General features: G+C 36.0%; 2 protein-coding genes across 3 annotated transcripts in view; one reads left to right on the forward strand and one right to left on the reverse strand.

Annotated features, from left to right (window-relative positions):
- Positions 1 to 18,130, reverse strand: part of YES1 (YES proto-oncogene 1, Src family tyrosine kinase) — a 74,877-nt gene that overhangs the window by 19,558 nt on the left and 37,189 nt on the right. For both annotated transcript variants that reach the window (XM_032421275.1, XM_032421276.1), the window contains exons 2-3: positions 4,729 to 5,001; positions 1,943 to 2,042 (exon numbers count right to left, since the gene is read on the reverse strand). In XM_032421275.1, the coding sequence (XP_032277166.1) occupies positions 1,943 to 2,042; positions 4,729 to 4,993 (365 nt within the window). In that variant the 5' untranslated portion in view covers positions 4,994 to 5,001. The remainder of the gene's footprint in view (positions 1 to 1,942; positions 2,043 to 4,728; positions 5,002 to 18,130) is intronic.
- On the forward strand, positions 13,733 to 14,194 carry LOC116642768 (40S ribosomal protein S26-like). The gene has a single exon (XM_032421277.1). The coding sequence runs from the start codon at positions 13,874 to 13,876 to the stop codon at positions 14,105 to 14,107; it is 234 nt and encodes a 77-aa protein (XP_032277168.1). The 5' UTR covers positions 13,733 to 13,873; the 3' UTR covers positions 14,108 to 14,194.

An 18,130-nucleotide genomic window follows, 5' to 3' on the forward strand; every position in this document is an offset into this window, starting at 1 on the left:
ATGTTCCTTTTTAGTCATTTTAGGAAAAGTATCAGGATGCCCTAAAAATGTATACAAAATATTTGCAACAGACAAGAATAAAAAATTTAATTCCTAGAATAAAGTATATTTACAAAAATGTTACCCATAAATATTTAAACAAGACTAAAATCAATTCAGAACATGAGAACTAGGTGTAGTTTGCAATACATAAGCCCTGATTTTTCCAAAATTAATGTGAAAGAAGCAAATATTATCAGTCTCTAATGAGGAAGATATATATGGATTCTGCCACTAAAAATTGAATGCATGTTTTGCTTTGCCAGAGGAAAGTATTGAAAATATTTTTTATCTAAACTGAAATTTTATAAATGATCGAGGGGAATTTGTTCTCTAGAAAAGGAGATGAAAAATCCTTTGGCAATTCAAATATTTATTCTCATACACTTGGTTTGTAGCTTCCTAGTATATATTAAGCACTCTCATATACACAAACTTAAAACTTTGCATTTGTGCTAACCATTCATGATTCAAACATTTATTGAATACCCTTTAAGTGACAGACTTTATGAGAGGGTATGCTAGAAGAGAGGTAAAAAGACTGTCTGTAAGCTCAAGAAACTCAGCCTAGAGCAGAATTTCTCAACCACGGCCTTACTGACTCTTTGGGCTAGTGTTGTTGGGGGCTGTCCTGTGCACTACAGGATGTTCAGCAATACCCCTGGCCTCTACCCACCAGAAAACAGTGGAGGGACCCTGTCTCCAGACATTGCTAAATGTCTCCTGGGCACTTTTCCCTAGGTTGAGAACCACTGGTCTAAAAGAATGACAAGCACACAATAAATTATAATTCGAAGTAGTGATCGCAGTATGATTGAGGTTTGCACGGGGTGCTACATCAACATGTAAGACAGATACCTAATATAGCGGGAGATGGGGTGTGGGCCAGGTAGGAGAGGAAGAATGTTAAGAAGGGCCTCCTTGAGAAATGACATAGGAATATAAATTTTGAAGGATGAACAGGGTTGGCCAGATAAAAGAAAAAGAAATGGAGACAGGAAGTCACATTCCAGAAAAAAGAAACTACGTGTCAAGGCGTGGGAAGGTGAGAAACCCAGTGTATTCACAAAATTACAAGCAATTCAGTATGGCTGGACGGTTAAATGAGGAAGGGGAAGCAGCTGGATGGCTGATGTCTACCATTGTTATTGCTTTTCTTTTATCTTGACAACAACTGGTAGCTACTGAAAAAGGATTTTAAAGCAGAAAGTAATGATCATATTTTATATTCTGGAACAATAATGGATGGCAAATGGGAGCAAGAATGTTAGGAAATATGACTGGAAGTAAAGAGACCATAATATATGGGATCTATTTTCTATAACAAGCATTGAATTTTCAATTCAAACACTGAATTTTTAGTGGGCCACTAAATGACTTTCATTATTTAGTGGCTCACTAAAAGTCTAAGAGTCATCTCAGACTAAAAGTCTTAAACAAAAAGTCTAAGAGTCAACTAAGGAAAAAGCAACTTAATGTGGTCACGTTGGGATTGCAGGGGCTCCCTACTTGGCCTTTTTCCTTTGTTTTTTGTTAAGAGAAAGAAAGAAAGAAGAACCTTAAATCATCCTATACTTAAATAGGAAAAAAGAATTCTCTTTATAAAGACTTTCTTTTAAAGTAATATACTTAACTTGCATATACTCCCTCAGTCTTCACTCTTAAATCTCTACTGTTTATGGAAGAACCACACACTACAGCACAATTTGTAGAAGTCATAACTCTGGCTACAGAAGTAGTTATTATGCCATGTGTCTAAAGAAACCAAATGCATCATCCAACCCAGTGGGCAGAGACCCATGCCTCACCACTCTCATCTCTGAATCAACCAGCTAAGTGGTTTCAGCATGAAGACTAGGTTTCTGTCAGTCTTTCTCCCTCACAAAATATTCCCAACACTTACGTGTTGTTAATTATTTGAAACCGTTCACCTTTCTTGAATGAAAGGTCTTCTGTAGTTCTAGCTTCATAATCATATAAGGCCACAAATATAGTAACACCGCCTATTGGAGCAAAAAAAAACCCAAAAAATAAGGTAAATTATATATGTTAACATAAGAGAAAAAAAATGTCAGCAAAAAAGCTTAAGCATAATTTTCTTCCTAATCTCCAGAATCTATTTCTGAATGGAGACTTGGGCAGCTGGAGTTTAAGTTAATAAGACGCTCTCTGAAGACCTTCTATGAAACTACTGCATGCTACAAATTCTAAAATTCTATACACCTACAGAAACAAATTTAATTTTGATTCATAGTAGCAATATCTCTGACTTGGAAACACAAAGTTCAAATCAATTCTTTGGCAGAAAAAGTATTAACAAGTACTACAAACTGGCACTGATCATCTCAATTTCTTATAAACAATGGGTGAATATGTCCATCCTTAAAACTGATCCTTAGTAGCAATAACTAAGAATTTAATAAGAGTAGTTATTATAATGAACACTTAAAAATGGCTTTTCTTAAAAATTAAATGATATGGCTGATATGAATTATAAATTCCAAAAATAACTTCATACATAGAATTGTACACAGATGCGTAAGAGATAAGGACACCAAACAACTATTACCTGCAAACAAAGGAAGAGAACAGCTTATTTACTGCTCTCCCCTGAGTTCCAGTCATGTATTAACTGCCTATCTGACATCTCTACTTGAATGTCTAACTAAGCAAATGACACTATTATCTAATCAGGTACTCAAGCCAAGTCCCTTTACTAGCACCGTTATTCTACCTCTAAAATACCTCTTTATCTACTTTCTTTTCCAATTCCACTGCTGCCACCCTAATCCAAATCCTTGTTATCTTTGGCTGAGTCTGCTGAGACTGTTAGAGAAGTAGTTTCCTAACCCACTTCTGTACCTGCTTCCCTACATCCATTCTCCACACAGCTAGTTGCCAGAGTGAAGTTTTTAAAAAGGAAATTCAATTATGCAAATCCTTTATTAAAAACTCTTCAATTGCTTCTTCTTGCCTTTGAATAAAACCCCAACTTCTTACCAGAGTCTACGAGGTCCTGAGTAATCCTGACTCTTCAATCTCATATTATACAATTCTACCCTCTGGTGTCCTCACTAGTCCTCAAAACCGCCAGGTTCATCGGTACCTCCGAAACTCTGCATTTGGTGTTCTCTCTCCCCAGAAAGCTCTTCCCAGCTCTGTACATATTTAGGTCATTCTCATCAATCAAACAATCAAACCTCAGCTCAAATGTTTTCTTCTCAAGACGGCTTTCCTTGATCTTCTAAAGGGCTTTCACCAATCACTCTGGTCAGTTCCCTCATAGCATTTAAGAACCATTAATCATCCTGTTGAGTTGTTTATTCACTAATTATTGTCCAACCTTTGTTATAATGTAAACTCCATTAAGACAAAAACCTTGTTTCTCTTGCTTACAGTTCTCTACAGGTAGCACACAGAGCCTCCATCTGTGTTAACAGACGTATACCACGAATGGACTTCTCACATAAGTAAACTGTTTAGGTATGTAAGTATGTCCTTAAGTATCAACATTTACTTGCATCATTTTGGATTACTGTCTTTCCCAAACATATAATCCTGAAAATAACTTAAACTTGGCTGATGACTGAGGACACTATTGTGGCCATCTATTACTGAACTATTTAGAGTTAGGGGGTTAGAATTAAGACTGTAATTGACCCTTTGATGACGATAACTCCTCAAATGAACAGTCTCATAGAATTCACTTATGGCATTCCTCTAGCACTATTACTGGTCTGGAGGTAAGCAGACTGAAAGGACAAATTTATAGTCCAAGCTTATAGAATAGATTCCTTTTTTGCCCCCTCTGGTTGGTAGTAAGGACATGCGTTGCTCAATTTGATGCTGGAAGCTGTTTTGCCAAGCCTAAGATACTCTAAGGGCTACTGGAAAGAGATCAAGGGCTTGAGTCCTTGATGACATCAACAAACTATTGCTGTATCAAGGAATCCTAGAGCTCACCCTACCTTTTCTAAGCCAGTTATGTTTTGTTACTCAAGGAAAAAAGTATCCTGATCTGGAAACCCCATAAAAGAACTCTTTTTAAAATTTCTGACTACTTTTTTAGAGCATTTCTAGCTCCATGAAAGGTTGTCAGCTGTCACTTCTTGTTCTCTGAAAGGCTATCATAATGTAATAAATGGAGTTGTGGTACAGGACATTAAACCTGGGCTCTCCTGATTATCTGTGACTCTGAAAAAAAAATTTAACTCTGAGCCTCAGGACTTTAATTTTTTTAAATCAGTATCTGATAGAAAAACTGTATTATCATCACAACAGTGCCATTTAATTAATATTAAGTAACTACTATAATACTTTAATATTGGATAGTACTTTATAAACCTGAAAAGTTGTAACATTAACATTCTTGAGGGAGGGGTACATGTTTTTAATCTTTATATCCCCAGTGCCTGCCACATAGTAGGCACTTAATAATTACTCGAAAAATGAATTAATGAAATAATTAATGGTATAACCAGTAGATAAGCACCAGATTATCACCAAATTTTCAGAACAGTATCATGTATGTCATAAGACTTTAATTTTTATGTTAGAAGCTTTAATTTTCACATAAACTTATAAAGTCCCCAGTAAGTTATTTTTCTTACAGCAGGAAAAAACTTTATGTGCTGCCTCCCTAAGGTCACGTTCTCAAGCTGACAATAGAATTGTCCATTTAAATCTCACCTGTTAAACCAGCAGGATATGAACTTGGCACCACTGAGAATGAAGAAGATGCTCCTCCAAAAGGTGTCACCCCTGAGGATCCTCCAAATGGTGTCATGGAAAGACTGCTAAAATTAACAGATGCTCCCTTTGTTGAAGATGATGGTGCCACTGCAGTATGTTCTGCTCCATAATGGCTGACACTTGTACTGACAGGTTCTGGAGTGTTTTCGGTTCTATATTTAATGGTTGGACTTTTGTTCTCTTTACTTTTAATGCAGCCCATTATCAAATCTATAAGGCGACAGGCAAATATTTTGAGAAGTGGTTAATATAAAGTATACTTCAAAAATACACAATTCAAAACTTCACTTTAAACAAGGAATTTTTCTCCTGCAAAAGAGTAACATTAATAAAGCAAACAAAAAACCAGACAGCTAAAAACAAAGTTTCTTGTCCTCATTTATCTTTATTACAATTCTGCTGAAGTATCATTCCAATCATGTCATTCTCTAGCTCAACCACTTTTAATGGTCCAATGACAACATGCCACAGTGTGCTGGGAAAGCCACTGGCTCTGACACCAGAGAGGCCTACGCTTGACTCCTGGCTTCCTACTCAGTAGTGGAGTGATTTCAGGTATGTTGCTCGACCTTTCTGTACCCCAGTTACTTGAAAAAGGGGGATAATAACACCTACTTCATAGGACTTTCTATGAGGATTAACTTAAACTTATTACAAGTTCTAGACAATATGTGACACATAGTAAGTACTAGCAAATATCAGTTGCACTCCTTCTAACTATACTAGCCCTCTGTGTAGAAATATAATCTGAGCCACATATATAATTCTCAATCTTCTAGCAGCCACGTTAAAAAAATAAAAATAGATAAAACTGATTTTAATAATATATTTTATTTAACCCAGTATATCTAAAATACAATTATTTCAACATGTCATCAATATAAAAAATTCTAGTTTTTTTTTTTTTTTTTTTGTACTAAGTCTCCGAAATCTGTTAGTATTTTAAACTTACAGTACATCTCAATTTGGACCAGGTACATTTCAAGTGCTCAGTATCTATATGTGGCTAGCAGCTACCATATATAGGACCAGGTAGCTCTGTAACTTTTCCTTATCTACAGTCACACTCCCAATGCTTGCCAAATTTGATCCCAATCTATCTTTCCAGCTTTATCTCCTATTATTTCCTCATGCTTATCTACATACACACACTTTCCTGTTTCCCCAGTATATATGCCCTGTGCTTTCCCAAGTTTGTGAGGATTTTACACCTAACACTTTTCTACCTGCTAAAGTTCTATCCAATCACTGAAGATCATCACAAATGCTACTTTTCCATTGACATTTTTCCCCATAATTGGCAAAATATCGTCTTCCTTAAAACCTCCAATGTACTTTTGGGGAGATTTTTATATGGGACTCCCTCACCTTATTCCATTTGGTATCTTGTTTTTTTGCTTACTGGCCTAATTCCCACCCTATCCCCAAATTACTGGCAATACATTTCTTAAAAAATCAAGAGTTACTTATCTCTTATACACTATCCAGCTTATCAATGTGACTCATATAATAGGTTACCGATATTACAAAATCTGCATTACTATATTCACTTCCTGTGAGAGCACTAAATGGAGATTTCATTAATTCACTTACTTTTAAAGGTCATTCTAATTTTATAGCTTTTCCTTTCTTATGTGGCATTCAAAAGGAAGTAGGTGAGTGATAAGACAACCGCCTCATAAACTCTCAAAGGGTGAACATTTACAACCTTGACTATATAACATTTAAAATGTAGCTATACTGCAGTAATCAGACAAGAAATTAAGGGCATCCAAATTGATAAGGAAGAAGCGAAATTCTCACTATTTGCAGATGACATATGATATATAGAAAACTATAAAAAACTATTAGAACTAATAAATGAATTCAGTAAAGTTGCAGGATACAAAATTAATATATGGAAATCTGCTGCATTTCTACACACTAATGATGAAGTAGCATAAAGAGATATTAAGAAAACAATCCCTTTTACAATTACACTAAATAAATAAATAAATAAATAACTAGGAATAAATTTATCCTAAGAAGTAAAAGACCTGTACATTGAAAACTATAAAACACTGATGAAAGGAACTGAAGGCAACACACATGGAAAGGTATACCATATTCACGGATTAGAAGAATTAATATTAATAAAATGTCTATAATACCCAAAGCAATCTACAGATTCAATGCAATCCCTATCAAAATGCCAATAGCATTTTCCACAGAATTAGAATCCTAATATTTGTTGGATGGAACTACAAAAGACCTAAATGGCCAAAGCAATCTTGAGAAAGAACAACAAAGCTGAGGTATCATAATCCCAGATTTCAAGATATACTACAGAGTTATAGTAATCAAAACAGTATGGTACTGGCACATAAACAAACCCACTGGTCAATGGAATAGAAGAAGAAAAATAAACCCATGCTTATATGGTCAATTGATCTATGACAAAGAAGGAAAGAATATATACTGGGGAAAAGACAGTCTTTCAATAAAGGGTGTTGGGAAAACTGGACAGCTCCATGCAAAAGAATAAAACTGGACCACTTATACTATACAAAAAACAAAAAAACCCTTAAAAAAACCCCCAAAAAAACCCAAAACCAAACTCAAAATGTATTAAAAACCTAAATGTGAGATCTGAAACCATAAAACCCCTAAAACAAAAACAACACAAGCAGTAATCTCTTTGACATCAGCCTTAGCAACATATTTTTGGATAGGTCTCCTGCAAGGGAAACAAAAGTAAACATAAACTATTGGGACTACACCAAAATAAAAAGCTTTTTTGCACGGCAAAGGAAACCATCAACAAAATAAAAAGGTAACCCAGTGAATGGAAGAGGATATTTGCAAGTTATATATCTGATAAGGGGTTAGTACCCAAAATATATAAAGAACTTATACAAATCAACACCAAAATAACAAAAATGTGGTTGACAAATGGGCAGAAGAACTGAGTAGACATTTTTCCAAAGAAGACATACACATGAGAAGACAAAAGACACATGAAAAGATGTTCAACATCACTAGTCATCAGGAAAAGGCAAATTCAAAACCACAATGAGATATCACCTCCTAGCAGTCAAAATGGTAACAAAAAGAAGTAAGAGCTGACAAGGATGTGGAGAAAAGGAAACTGCTGCCCATCTCCTTCAGAAATGTTATTACAAATGTAGGGCATGATTTACATTTTTTAAACTTCAGGTGCAACGTGAGTTAAAAAGATTTTTAGGGGGTGTCCTAGAAACATAACATCATTTAAAACAGTTTTATGTGGAGACACCTGGGTGGCTCAGTTGGTCTGCATTCGGCTCAGGTTATGATCCCAGCGTCCTGAATTCAAGTCCCACATTGGGCTCCTTGCTCAGCAGGGAGCCTGCTTCTCCCTCTACCTGCCACTCCCCCCTGCTTGTGCTCCTACTCTCTCTGACAAATAAATAAAATAAAAAAAATCTTTTTAAAAAGTTTTTTTTTAAGTTATAAGGGAAAGCGTCTTCCAAGTTTCACACTACTAACATACACATATATATTTATTAACATATATTTATTAGACACTAAGAGCTGGAAATGTCAAGAAATGGACCCTTTGCTTTAAAAAAAAAAAAAAGCACACAAATGTAGGAAACAGGTACAGTATTGTAAAATGTGAAAAATGCTGGAGTTGAGGTATGTATAAAACACCCCGAGACTACAAAAGAAGTTATATGCTCTGCCTTGAGTGCTTGGGGAAATAAATTTTGCAAAACAGTGGCATCTGAGCTAGGTCTTAAAGAGCTGGAGATTTTGGGAAGAGGAAATAGGATATTGCAGGAATAATAAAAAGTGTGCACAACGGCTTAGATGTTTGAAAAGCATGGGGTGTTTAGGGAACAGAAAACTTTCTCTGTGACAGGAATATGGGGGGTATCTATGAGATCGTGGGACAGAGGCTAAAGGTAGAGGACAATTTACACATACAGGGAATTCTTTTAGATTTTATCGAGGGAGCACTGGGAGTTATTTAAGACTTTTAAAAAGTGAACAGCAGGAGAAAATATGTGTTTAAAAATAACTGTGGTAGAAGTATGAATTACAGAACAGAAAGAAAGGAAGAATGGCAGTTATTCAAGTTATAAACCTGCACTACCCCATACAAGAAAGGACAGAAGCAGAAACACCATGGAGCCAAAGATTACGGGAAAATACTAAGGAAGTAAATATAAGTAGGATACTGAAGTGTGGATGATCAGTTGGGTATAAGTAGAGGAGATATGAAGAAAAAGGAGTCATTTATTCATTCCCCAGTATTTACTGAACACTTTAAAAGAATTATGATGTGTGTGTTATGGGATGGATGACTCCAAAGTTTCTAGTTTGAACTGGGTGTAGAGTAATACCATAACTGAGGTAGAGAAGAGAGAAGCAGGTATTTCTGGACATGAGTTCATTCAGATGTTAGTTTTAGGTGCCTTTGGGGCATCATGTTGAAAAGTCTTGTAGAGGATTGATAATATGTTAGCAAAAGGCAGAAACCAGAAAAAGTAAACAAAAACATTTTCACAAGGTACAGATTTAGAGGAGAATGAAGAATTAATACAATGGTGCAGGATACCTACAGATAACGGATACACAGGCAAAGAAATTAGGAAGCAGCAATTAGAGTTGGGAGTACTACCATAAATATAAAAACATGGTTGGAAAAGATAATCATCAACCTCAAGATAGTGGAATGGGGTGAAGTTCCAACTGTATCTGTGGCATTTTTTTTTTTCTTAAAAGAAACATGAAGCAAATAGAGAAATGATAATGTATTAAATGTAGGTAATAGATATATAAATCTTTGCTTGATGTATTTTATAAAAAAAGAAAGAAAGAAGAAAATGGCTAATAATGCCACAGACCAAAATGAAGTCAAGTAGTATTTCAACTGATTTTATTTATTTATTTTTTAAGGATTTTATTTACTTATTTGACAGACACAACACAAGCAGGGGGAGTGTGAGAGGGAGAAGCAGGCTTCCCGCTGAGCAGCTCGATCTCAGGACCCTGGGATCATGACCTGAGCTGAAGGCAGATGCTTAAGGACTGAGCCACCCAGGCGCCCCTCAACTGATTTTAAAAGGCCAGGTGATTGGTAATTAGGAGCGCACTGGTGACTTCAGCAAGAGCATTTCTGCTACAGTGTCATGAAGATAAAAGCTATATTGCATTAAGTTGAGTAATAAATTAATGACTAGGCCATGAATATATGGAGAATTTTTGGAATGCAACACCTTCATAAGTTGGGGACATGCACTTTTATCAAGATGTTTTCTATTTCTTTGTCTAGTTCACTAAACCTGTCCTTCAGAGTCTTAGTGTAATCTAATACAGCAAACCCTTGGGTTACTCAGCCATTCTCCTCCCTACTTTAATAAAAAATGATTATCTGATTTTGTTTACCTTCCTTCTATTTGCCAATTTCTTCATCTGTCCAACCCTTGAGAGCTTGTTTGGAGGTTCTAGCAGGGGAGCGCAGCTACTCGTATACCCTTGACCGAAGAACAGTCCTCCTCTATCGGGGAAGGTCGTCCTCTTTGACCGAGCGCGCAGCTTCGGGAGGGACGCACATGGAGCGGTGAGGGAGGAAGGGGACACCCACCTAGCCAGCCAGATCAGCCAAATCAACCCTGGCGATCAATGGGGTGACAGATGTCGCAGCCAGATCGCCCTCACATCCTTCATCTGTCCAACCCTAGGTTGTAAATAATGTTTGATTCAAGCTACTAGTGTGCTCTTATCCCTTTCTCCAATTAACTGGGTAAGCCATGATCATGGGCTTTTTGGAAGTCTTCCTCACTTATAAAAAAGAATACAAAACAGGAATATTCCATTTTCCTTCCCTCAATGTTATCATCTATGATGCCTAAATCTGAGACAACCATCCAGGAATGACAAAGCACTCATCTGAAAGGAGGATACCAGCAGAGCAAGAATGGTAAGGCAGAAAGATAAAGGAACTTGGGTCCTTCATGATATTGCTCAGGTATTGAACTGTAAAACCCTACTATAATCCTAGAACACACTTTAGTTCCAGAAATCTTAGTGAAATATCTACTGTGTAAGTCAGTTTTAGTCTGGTTCTCTGTTAACTTGCAGCTGGAAGGATCTTAAATGATAAATCACAGGACGATAGTTAATATATTAATCCCCTTCAATCTGTCAGGATTCAATACACTGACAAAAATAGATCCCAAACTTCTTTCAAAGTGTTTACAGAAATCTGAGAGATCCTTAAAATTGTAAATCTCATACCCTAGAAAGATAAAATTAAAATTCTAAGCAAACTATTTCATACTGATATTTGATAGAGTATAATGTACATGAATATTTGCTGAAAGACTTTAACTCTTATTTTGAATACTACTGCTATTTTAAGGCTTTTTGAGAAATATATACTTAAAATTATGGAAATTTCTTCTCTTAGACACTATTAGAAATTTTTCCTAAAATATTTTTAAAATCCTTTGAAGTGTAATTTACATACAATAAAATGCACCCATTTAAAGCATACAGTTCAATGACTTACAGCAAATGTTTTTAACTGTGCAACCAATAATACAATCACAATATAGGACATTTCAGTCATCTACAAAAGGTTCGTTGGTACCCTTTTCCTATTAGTCCCAATCCCAGCCCTAGGCAACCCACTAATTTGTTTTCTCTAACTCAAGATTTACCAGTTTTAGAGTTTGACATAAATATGCAGTTTCTTGCATCTGGCTTCCCCACCCCCCAAGCACTGTCTGTCTCAGATACTTCCATGTTGCTGCATAGATAAGTAGTTCACTAATTTTTATTTCTAAATAGAATTCTACTATATGAATATACCATTATTTGTTTATCCATTCACCTGTTGATGAGTATATGGGTTGTTCCACTTTGGGGCTAATATAATAAAGTAGCTATGAACATTCCTGTATAAGACTTTGTGTGGGTACACAGCTCATACTCCACCACCATAAATACCAAAGAATGGAACCACTTGGTCATATAAAGTTAAGCATACCCTTTACCATAAGAAGCTGCTGAACCGTTTTCCATAGCAGCTGTACCATTTTGTATCCTCACAAGCACTAAATGTGAATTCCAGTTGTTCCACATTCTCAACACTTTTAAGTCTTTCTTTTCCCTCTCAAAAACCCGCCATATGTATGCACCTCATGGTAACCAAAAACCTATAATTGATAAACAAAAAATATAGGGAAAGAAAGCTAAGCATAACACTAAGGAAAATCAACTGCAAGGAAAAACAGCAAGAGAAGAAACAGCATTACAAAAACAATTAGAAAACAATTAACAAAATGGCAATAAGTATTTACCTATCAATAGTTACTTTAAATGTAAATATGTAAATGGTTTAAATGCTCCAATCAAAAGACATAAGGTGACAGAATGGATTAAAAAAAACCCAAGACCCATCTATGCTACCTACCTATAAGAGATATACTTCAAACCTAAAGACACAAAAGGATATTCCATGCAAATAAGAGCAAAAAAGGAGGCCAGGGTAACAATACTTATATCAGACAAACCAGACTTTTAAAAAAAAGACTGTAGGGGCAGCTGGGTGGCTCAGTCAGTTAAATGTCTGCCTTCAGCTTGGGTCATGATCTCAGGGTCCTGGGAACGAGCCCCACATCTGGCTCCCTGCTCAGTGGGGAGTCTGCTTCTCCCTCTCACTCTCCCTCTGTGCTCTCTCTCTCTTTCTCAAAGAAATCAAATCTTAAAAAAAAAAAAAAAAGAAAAGAAATGAGGACATAGCCTTAAAAAAAAAAAAAAAAGACTCTAACAAGAGGCAAAGGAGGCATTACCTAATGCCAAAGGGATCAATCCAACATGAGGATGTAACAATTGTAAATACGCACCCAACACTGGAGCACCTAAATACATAAAGCAAATATTAATAGACATAAAGGAGACTGACACTAACTAGAATAATATTAGGGCACTTTAATATCCCACCTACATCAATGCAGAGATCATCCTGTCAGAAAATCAATGAGGAAACAGTGCCTTTGAACGTCACATTAAACTAGATGGACTTAACAGATATGTACAGAACATTCCATCCAAAAAAAACCAGAATACACATTTTCAAGTACACATGGAACATTTTCCAGGATAAGTCATGTTAGGCCACAGAACAAGTCTCAATAAATTTAAGAAAACTGAAATCATATCAAGCATCTTTCCAATTACAATGGTATGAAATTAAAAATCAATTACAAGGAAAAAAAAACTGGAAAAGAACAAACACGTGGAAGCTAAACAATACACTACTAAACAACAAATGGGTCAATGAAGAAACCAGAGAGGATATAAAAATATCCATGGAGACAAATGAAAATAAAAACAAACCAGTCTAAAATCTTTGGGACTCAGTGAAAACAGTTCTAAGCGGGAAATTTATAATAATCCTGGCCTACTATAAGAAACAAGAAAAATCTTAAAAACAAAAAACCCCTAATCTTGTATTTAAAGAAACTATAAAAAGAACAAAGCCCAAAGTTAGTAGAAGGAAGGAAATCATAAAGATCAGAGCAGAAATAAGTGATATGGAGACTAAAAAACAATAGAAAAGATAAATGACACCAAGAGTTGGTTCTGTGAAAAGGTAAAATTGACAAACCTTTTGTTAGACACATCTTAAAAAAAAAAGACAGAGACATAAAAAGAGACAGAGACAGATAGAAAAAAGAGAGACAGAGGGCACACAAATGAATAAAATCAAATGAAAGAGAAGTAACAACTGACACCACAGATGTACAAAGGATTGTAAGAGACTATGAAAAATTATATGCAAATAAATTGAAAAACCAAGAAGAAATGGATAAATTCCTAAAAACATTCCATCTTCAAAACTGAATCATCTGAACAGACTGATTACTAGTAACAAAATTGAAGTGGTAATCAGAAAACTCCCAACAAACAAAAGTTCGGGGCCAGATGGATTTACAGGAGAATTCTACCAAACATTTAAGAAGAGTTAATATTTAGCTCTCTAGGGTCCTGCTTCCAAGATGACCAAGGAGAGAAGAATAATGGTCATGCCAAAAAGGACTGAAGCTACATGGGGCCTATTCACTGTACCAACCGTGCCCGTTGCGTGCCCAAGAACAAGGCCATTAAGAAGTTCATTATTCAGACCACAGTAGAGGCCACCGCCATCAGGGACATTTCTGAAGCGACTGTCTTTGATGCCTATGTGCTTCCCAAGCTGTATGTGAAACTATATTATTGCATGACTTGTGCCATTCACAGCAAGGTGGTCAGGGATTGCTCCTGTGAAGCATGGAAGGACTGAACACCCCCACCCTGATTTAGACCTACGGGTGCTGCCCCACGATCTCCACCAAAGCCCACGTAAGGAGCTAAAATCCTTAAGAACTGAAGAAAAGCTGTTCTCCAGGGGAAAAAAAAAATAGATAAATGGCAATTATACTTCAAAAAAAAAAAAAAAAAGAGTTAATATGTATTATTCTCAAACTATTCCAAAAAATAGAAGAGGAAGGAAAGCTTCCAAACACATTCCACAATGCCAGCATTACCCTGATACCATAACCAGACAAAGACACTAGGGGAAAAAAAGGCCACAGGCCAATATCCCTGATAAACATAGATGCAAAATCCTCAACAAATTATTAGCAAATCTCATTCAACAATACACTAAAAGGATCTTTCACCATAATCAAGTAGGATTTATTCCAGGGATGCAAGGATGGTTCAATATTTGCAAATTATCAATGTGACACACAACAGTAACCAAATGAAGGATAAAAATCATATGATCATCTCAATAGATGCAGAAAAAGAATCTAAATACCACATCCATTCATGATAAAAAAAAAAACTCTCAACAAAGTGGGTTTAGAGGGAACATACCTCAACATAATAAAGGCCGTATAAGAAAAACCCACAGCCAGCATCATACTCAATGGTGAAAACATTGACAGCTTTTCCTCTAACATCAGGAACAAGACAAGGATGTCCATGTCTCACCATTTTTATTCAACATAGTACTTGAAGTCCTACCCACAGTAATCAAAGAAAAAAAAGAATAAAAGAAATAAAATACATCCAAATTGGCAAGGAGGAAGTAAAACTGTCACTATTTGCAGATGACATGATATGATATATAATCTAAAAGACTCCACCAGGGGCACCTGAGTGGCTCAATCGTTAAGCGTCTGCCTTCGGCTCAGGTCATGATCCCAGAGTCCTGGGATCGAGCCCTGCATTGGGCTCTCTGCTCGTTGGGAAGCCTGCTTCTCCCTCTCCCACTCCTCCTGCTTGTGTTCCCTTTCTCGCGGTCTCTCTCTGTGTCAAATAAATAAATAAAATCTTTAAAAAAATAAAAAAATAAAAAAAAGACTCCACCAAAAAACTACTCACTAAACGAATTTAGTAAAGTTGCAAGATATAAATTTAATATACAGAAATCTGTTGCATTTCTACACACTAGTAACAGCATAAAGAGAAATTAAGAAAATCCCTTTTACAATTACACTAAAGAAAGAAAGGAGAAAGAACAAACTAGGAATAAATTTATCCTAAGAAGTAAAAGACCTGTACATTGAAAACTATAAAACACTGATGAAAAGAACTGAGGGCAACACACATGGAAGAGTATACCATATTCATGGATTAGAAGAATTAATATTGGTAAAATGTCTATAATACCCAAAGCAATCTACAGATTCAATGCAATCCCTATCAAAATGCCAATAGCATTTTCCACAGAATTAGAATCCTAATATTTGTTGGATGGAACTACAAAAGACCTAAATGGCCAAAGCAATCTTGAGAAAGAACAACAAAGCTGAGGTATCATAATCCCAGATTTCAAGATATACTACAGAGTTATAATAATCAAAACAGTATGGTTCTGGCACATAAACAGACCCATTAGTCAATGGAATAGAAGAAAGAGCCCAAAAATAAACCCATGCTTATATGGTCAATTGATCTATGACAAAGGAGGAAAAGACAGTCTTTCAATAAAGTCTTTCAATAAAGGGTGTCAGGAAAACTGGACAGCTCCATGCAAAAGAATAAAACTGGACCACTTATACTATACAAAAAACAAAAAAACCCTCAAAAAAAAAAAACCCAAAAAAACCCAAAACCAAACTCAAAATGTATTAAAAACTTAATGTGAGACCTGAAACCATAAAACCCCTAAAACAAAAACAACACAAGCAGTAATCTCTTTGACATCAGCCTTAGCAACATATTTTTGGATAGGTCTCCTGCAAGGGAAACAAAAGTAAACATAAACTATCGGGACTACACCAAAATAAAAAGCTTTTTTGCACGGCAAAGGAAACCATCAACAAAATAAAAAGGCAACCCAGTGAATGGAAGAGGATATTTGCAAGTTACATATCTGATAAGGGGTGAGTACCCAAAATATATGAAGAACTTATACAAATCAACACCAAAATAACAAAAATGTGGTTGACAAATGGGCAGAAGAACTGAGTAGACATTTTTCCAAAGACACACACGAGAAGACAAAAGACACATGAAAAGATGTTCAACATCACTAGTCATCAGGGAAAGGCAAATCAAAACCACAATGAGATATCACCTCCCAGCAGTCAGAATGATTAAATCAGAAAGAAATAACAAGTATTGGTGAAGATGTAGAGAAAAGGAACCCTTATGCACTGTTGGTGGTAATGGAAATTGGTGCAGCCACCGTGGAAAACAGTATGGAGGTCCCTCTAAAACTTAAAAATAGAACTATGTGATCTACTTTTTCCACTACTGGGTATTTACCCAAAGAAAACAAACACTAATTCAGAAAGCTACATGCACCCTTATGTTTACTGCAGCATTATTTACAATAGCCAAGATACAGAAGCAACCTAAGTGTCCATTAATAGATAAACGGATAGGGGTGCCTGAGTGGCTCAGTCAGTTGAGCATCTGACTCTTGATCTCAGGTCTTGATCTCAGAGTCTTGATCTCAGGATCATGAGTTCGAGCCCCGTGTTGGACTCCATGATGGGTGTGGAGCCTACTTAAAAAATTTTTTTAAATAAATGGATAAAGATGTGATAGATACACACATACTGGAATATTACTCAGTCACAAAAACTAATGAGATTTTGACATCTGCAACAACATGGATAGACCTAGAAGGTATTATGCTAAGTGAAATAAATTACCAATTCAGTATCTATAACATACAGGGCTACTCACATTCTCAATTTCTGTTACACTTTGGTAACTTATAGCTTTTGAGATTTGTCTAATTATCCAAATTGTTAAATTTATATTAGCATAAAGTTGTTCATAATGTTTCTTTATTAACGTACTTTAGTACCACAGCCCTTGGGCGTTTCTATTAAAAGTTCTGAATGATCAACAAGGACTTTGCTAGCTAGAAAAAACTCAAATGCCTCCCCACCGTCTATGACCTCAAAGGGCTATTAGCTCATATCAACCTGGTCAACCTTTGCCTGGCTTTATAGTTTCATTCTACACACATGTTCCAGAATTCAGAGAAAAATAAAAAGTCAGAGAGACTCCTACAGAAGCTTTTAGAATTATTTTCCTACATAGTGTCCTTCTTTTGTAATTTTGCCCTGTAACTTTCAACTGCCTCAGCCTCCATGAATTCTGATCTCTGTCTCCTCAACTTGTTGAGACCACTGTCCTTTGCCCAAGATTCCTCTCTCTGCTCTGTAATTCAGACTGTGCCTCTAGGCAGGAAGTTGGGGTGATTAGGTGACCATACAGCTGACTTGTTTGTTTCCCTTATTTCAGGGATCACAGTCCTGCACTGCTGTTGTCCAACATCTGAAAACAGTTGTTTAATATATTTTGTTCAGATTTTCAGTTTTTAATGTTCGTAAAAATTAATCCCTAGAAAAAAACATTTCATTCCCTGGTTTTAATGTCATTAAAGTGCAGAGAGTATTAATTTCTAAATAAATTTGTACTTCAGTTTATATAACAGATTTATTCTTTAATAATGATCATTTTCAAACAAATGAACATTTTAAGTGTTTTACTGTAATTGGTTAAAGTACTCTGTGGGATTTTCCTTTTAATTTCAAGAAAGGGGATGCCTGGGTGGCTCAGTCGTTAAGCGTCTGTCTTCGGCTCTGGTCATGATCCCAGGGTCCTGGGATCGAGCCCCGCATCGGGCTCCTTGCTCAGTGGGAAGCCTGCTTATCCCTCTCCCACTCCCCCTGCTTGTGTTCCCTCTCTTGCTGTGCCTCTCTCTGTCAAATAAATAAATAAAATCTTAAAAACAAATTTTTCAAGAAAGAAAATTTTTAAATAAGTATCATTTCCTTATGTGCCCACATGGTAA

This window comes from Phoca vitulina, unplaced genomic scaffold, assembly GCF_004348235.1.
Source record: "Phoca vitulina isolate PV1807 unplaced genomic scaffold, GSC_HSeal_1.0 scaffold24, whole genome shotgun sequence".
NCBI lineage: Eukaryota > Metazoa > Chordata > Mammalia > Carnivora > Phocidae > Phoca > Phoca vitulina.

What these genes read in the sequence shown, in the direction of transcription:
- LOC116642768 (XM_032421277.1), top strand. Translation starts at nt 13,874, where the DNA reads ATGGGGCCTATTCACTGTACCAACCGTGCCCGTTGCGTGCCCAAGAAC.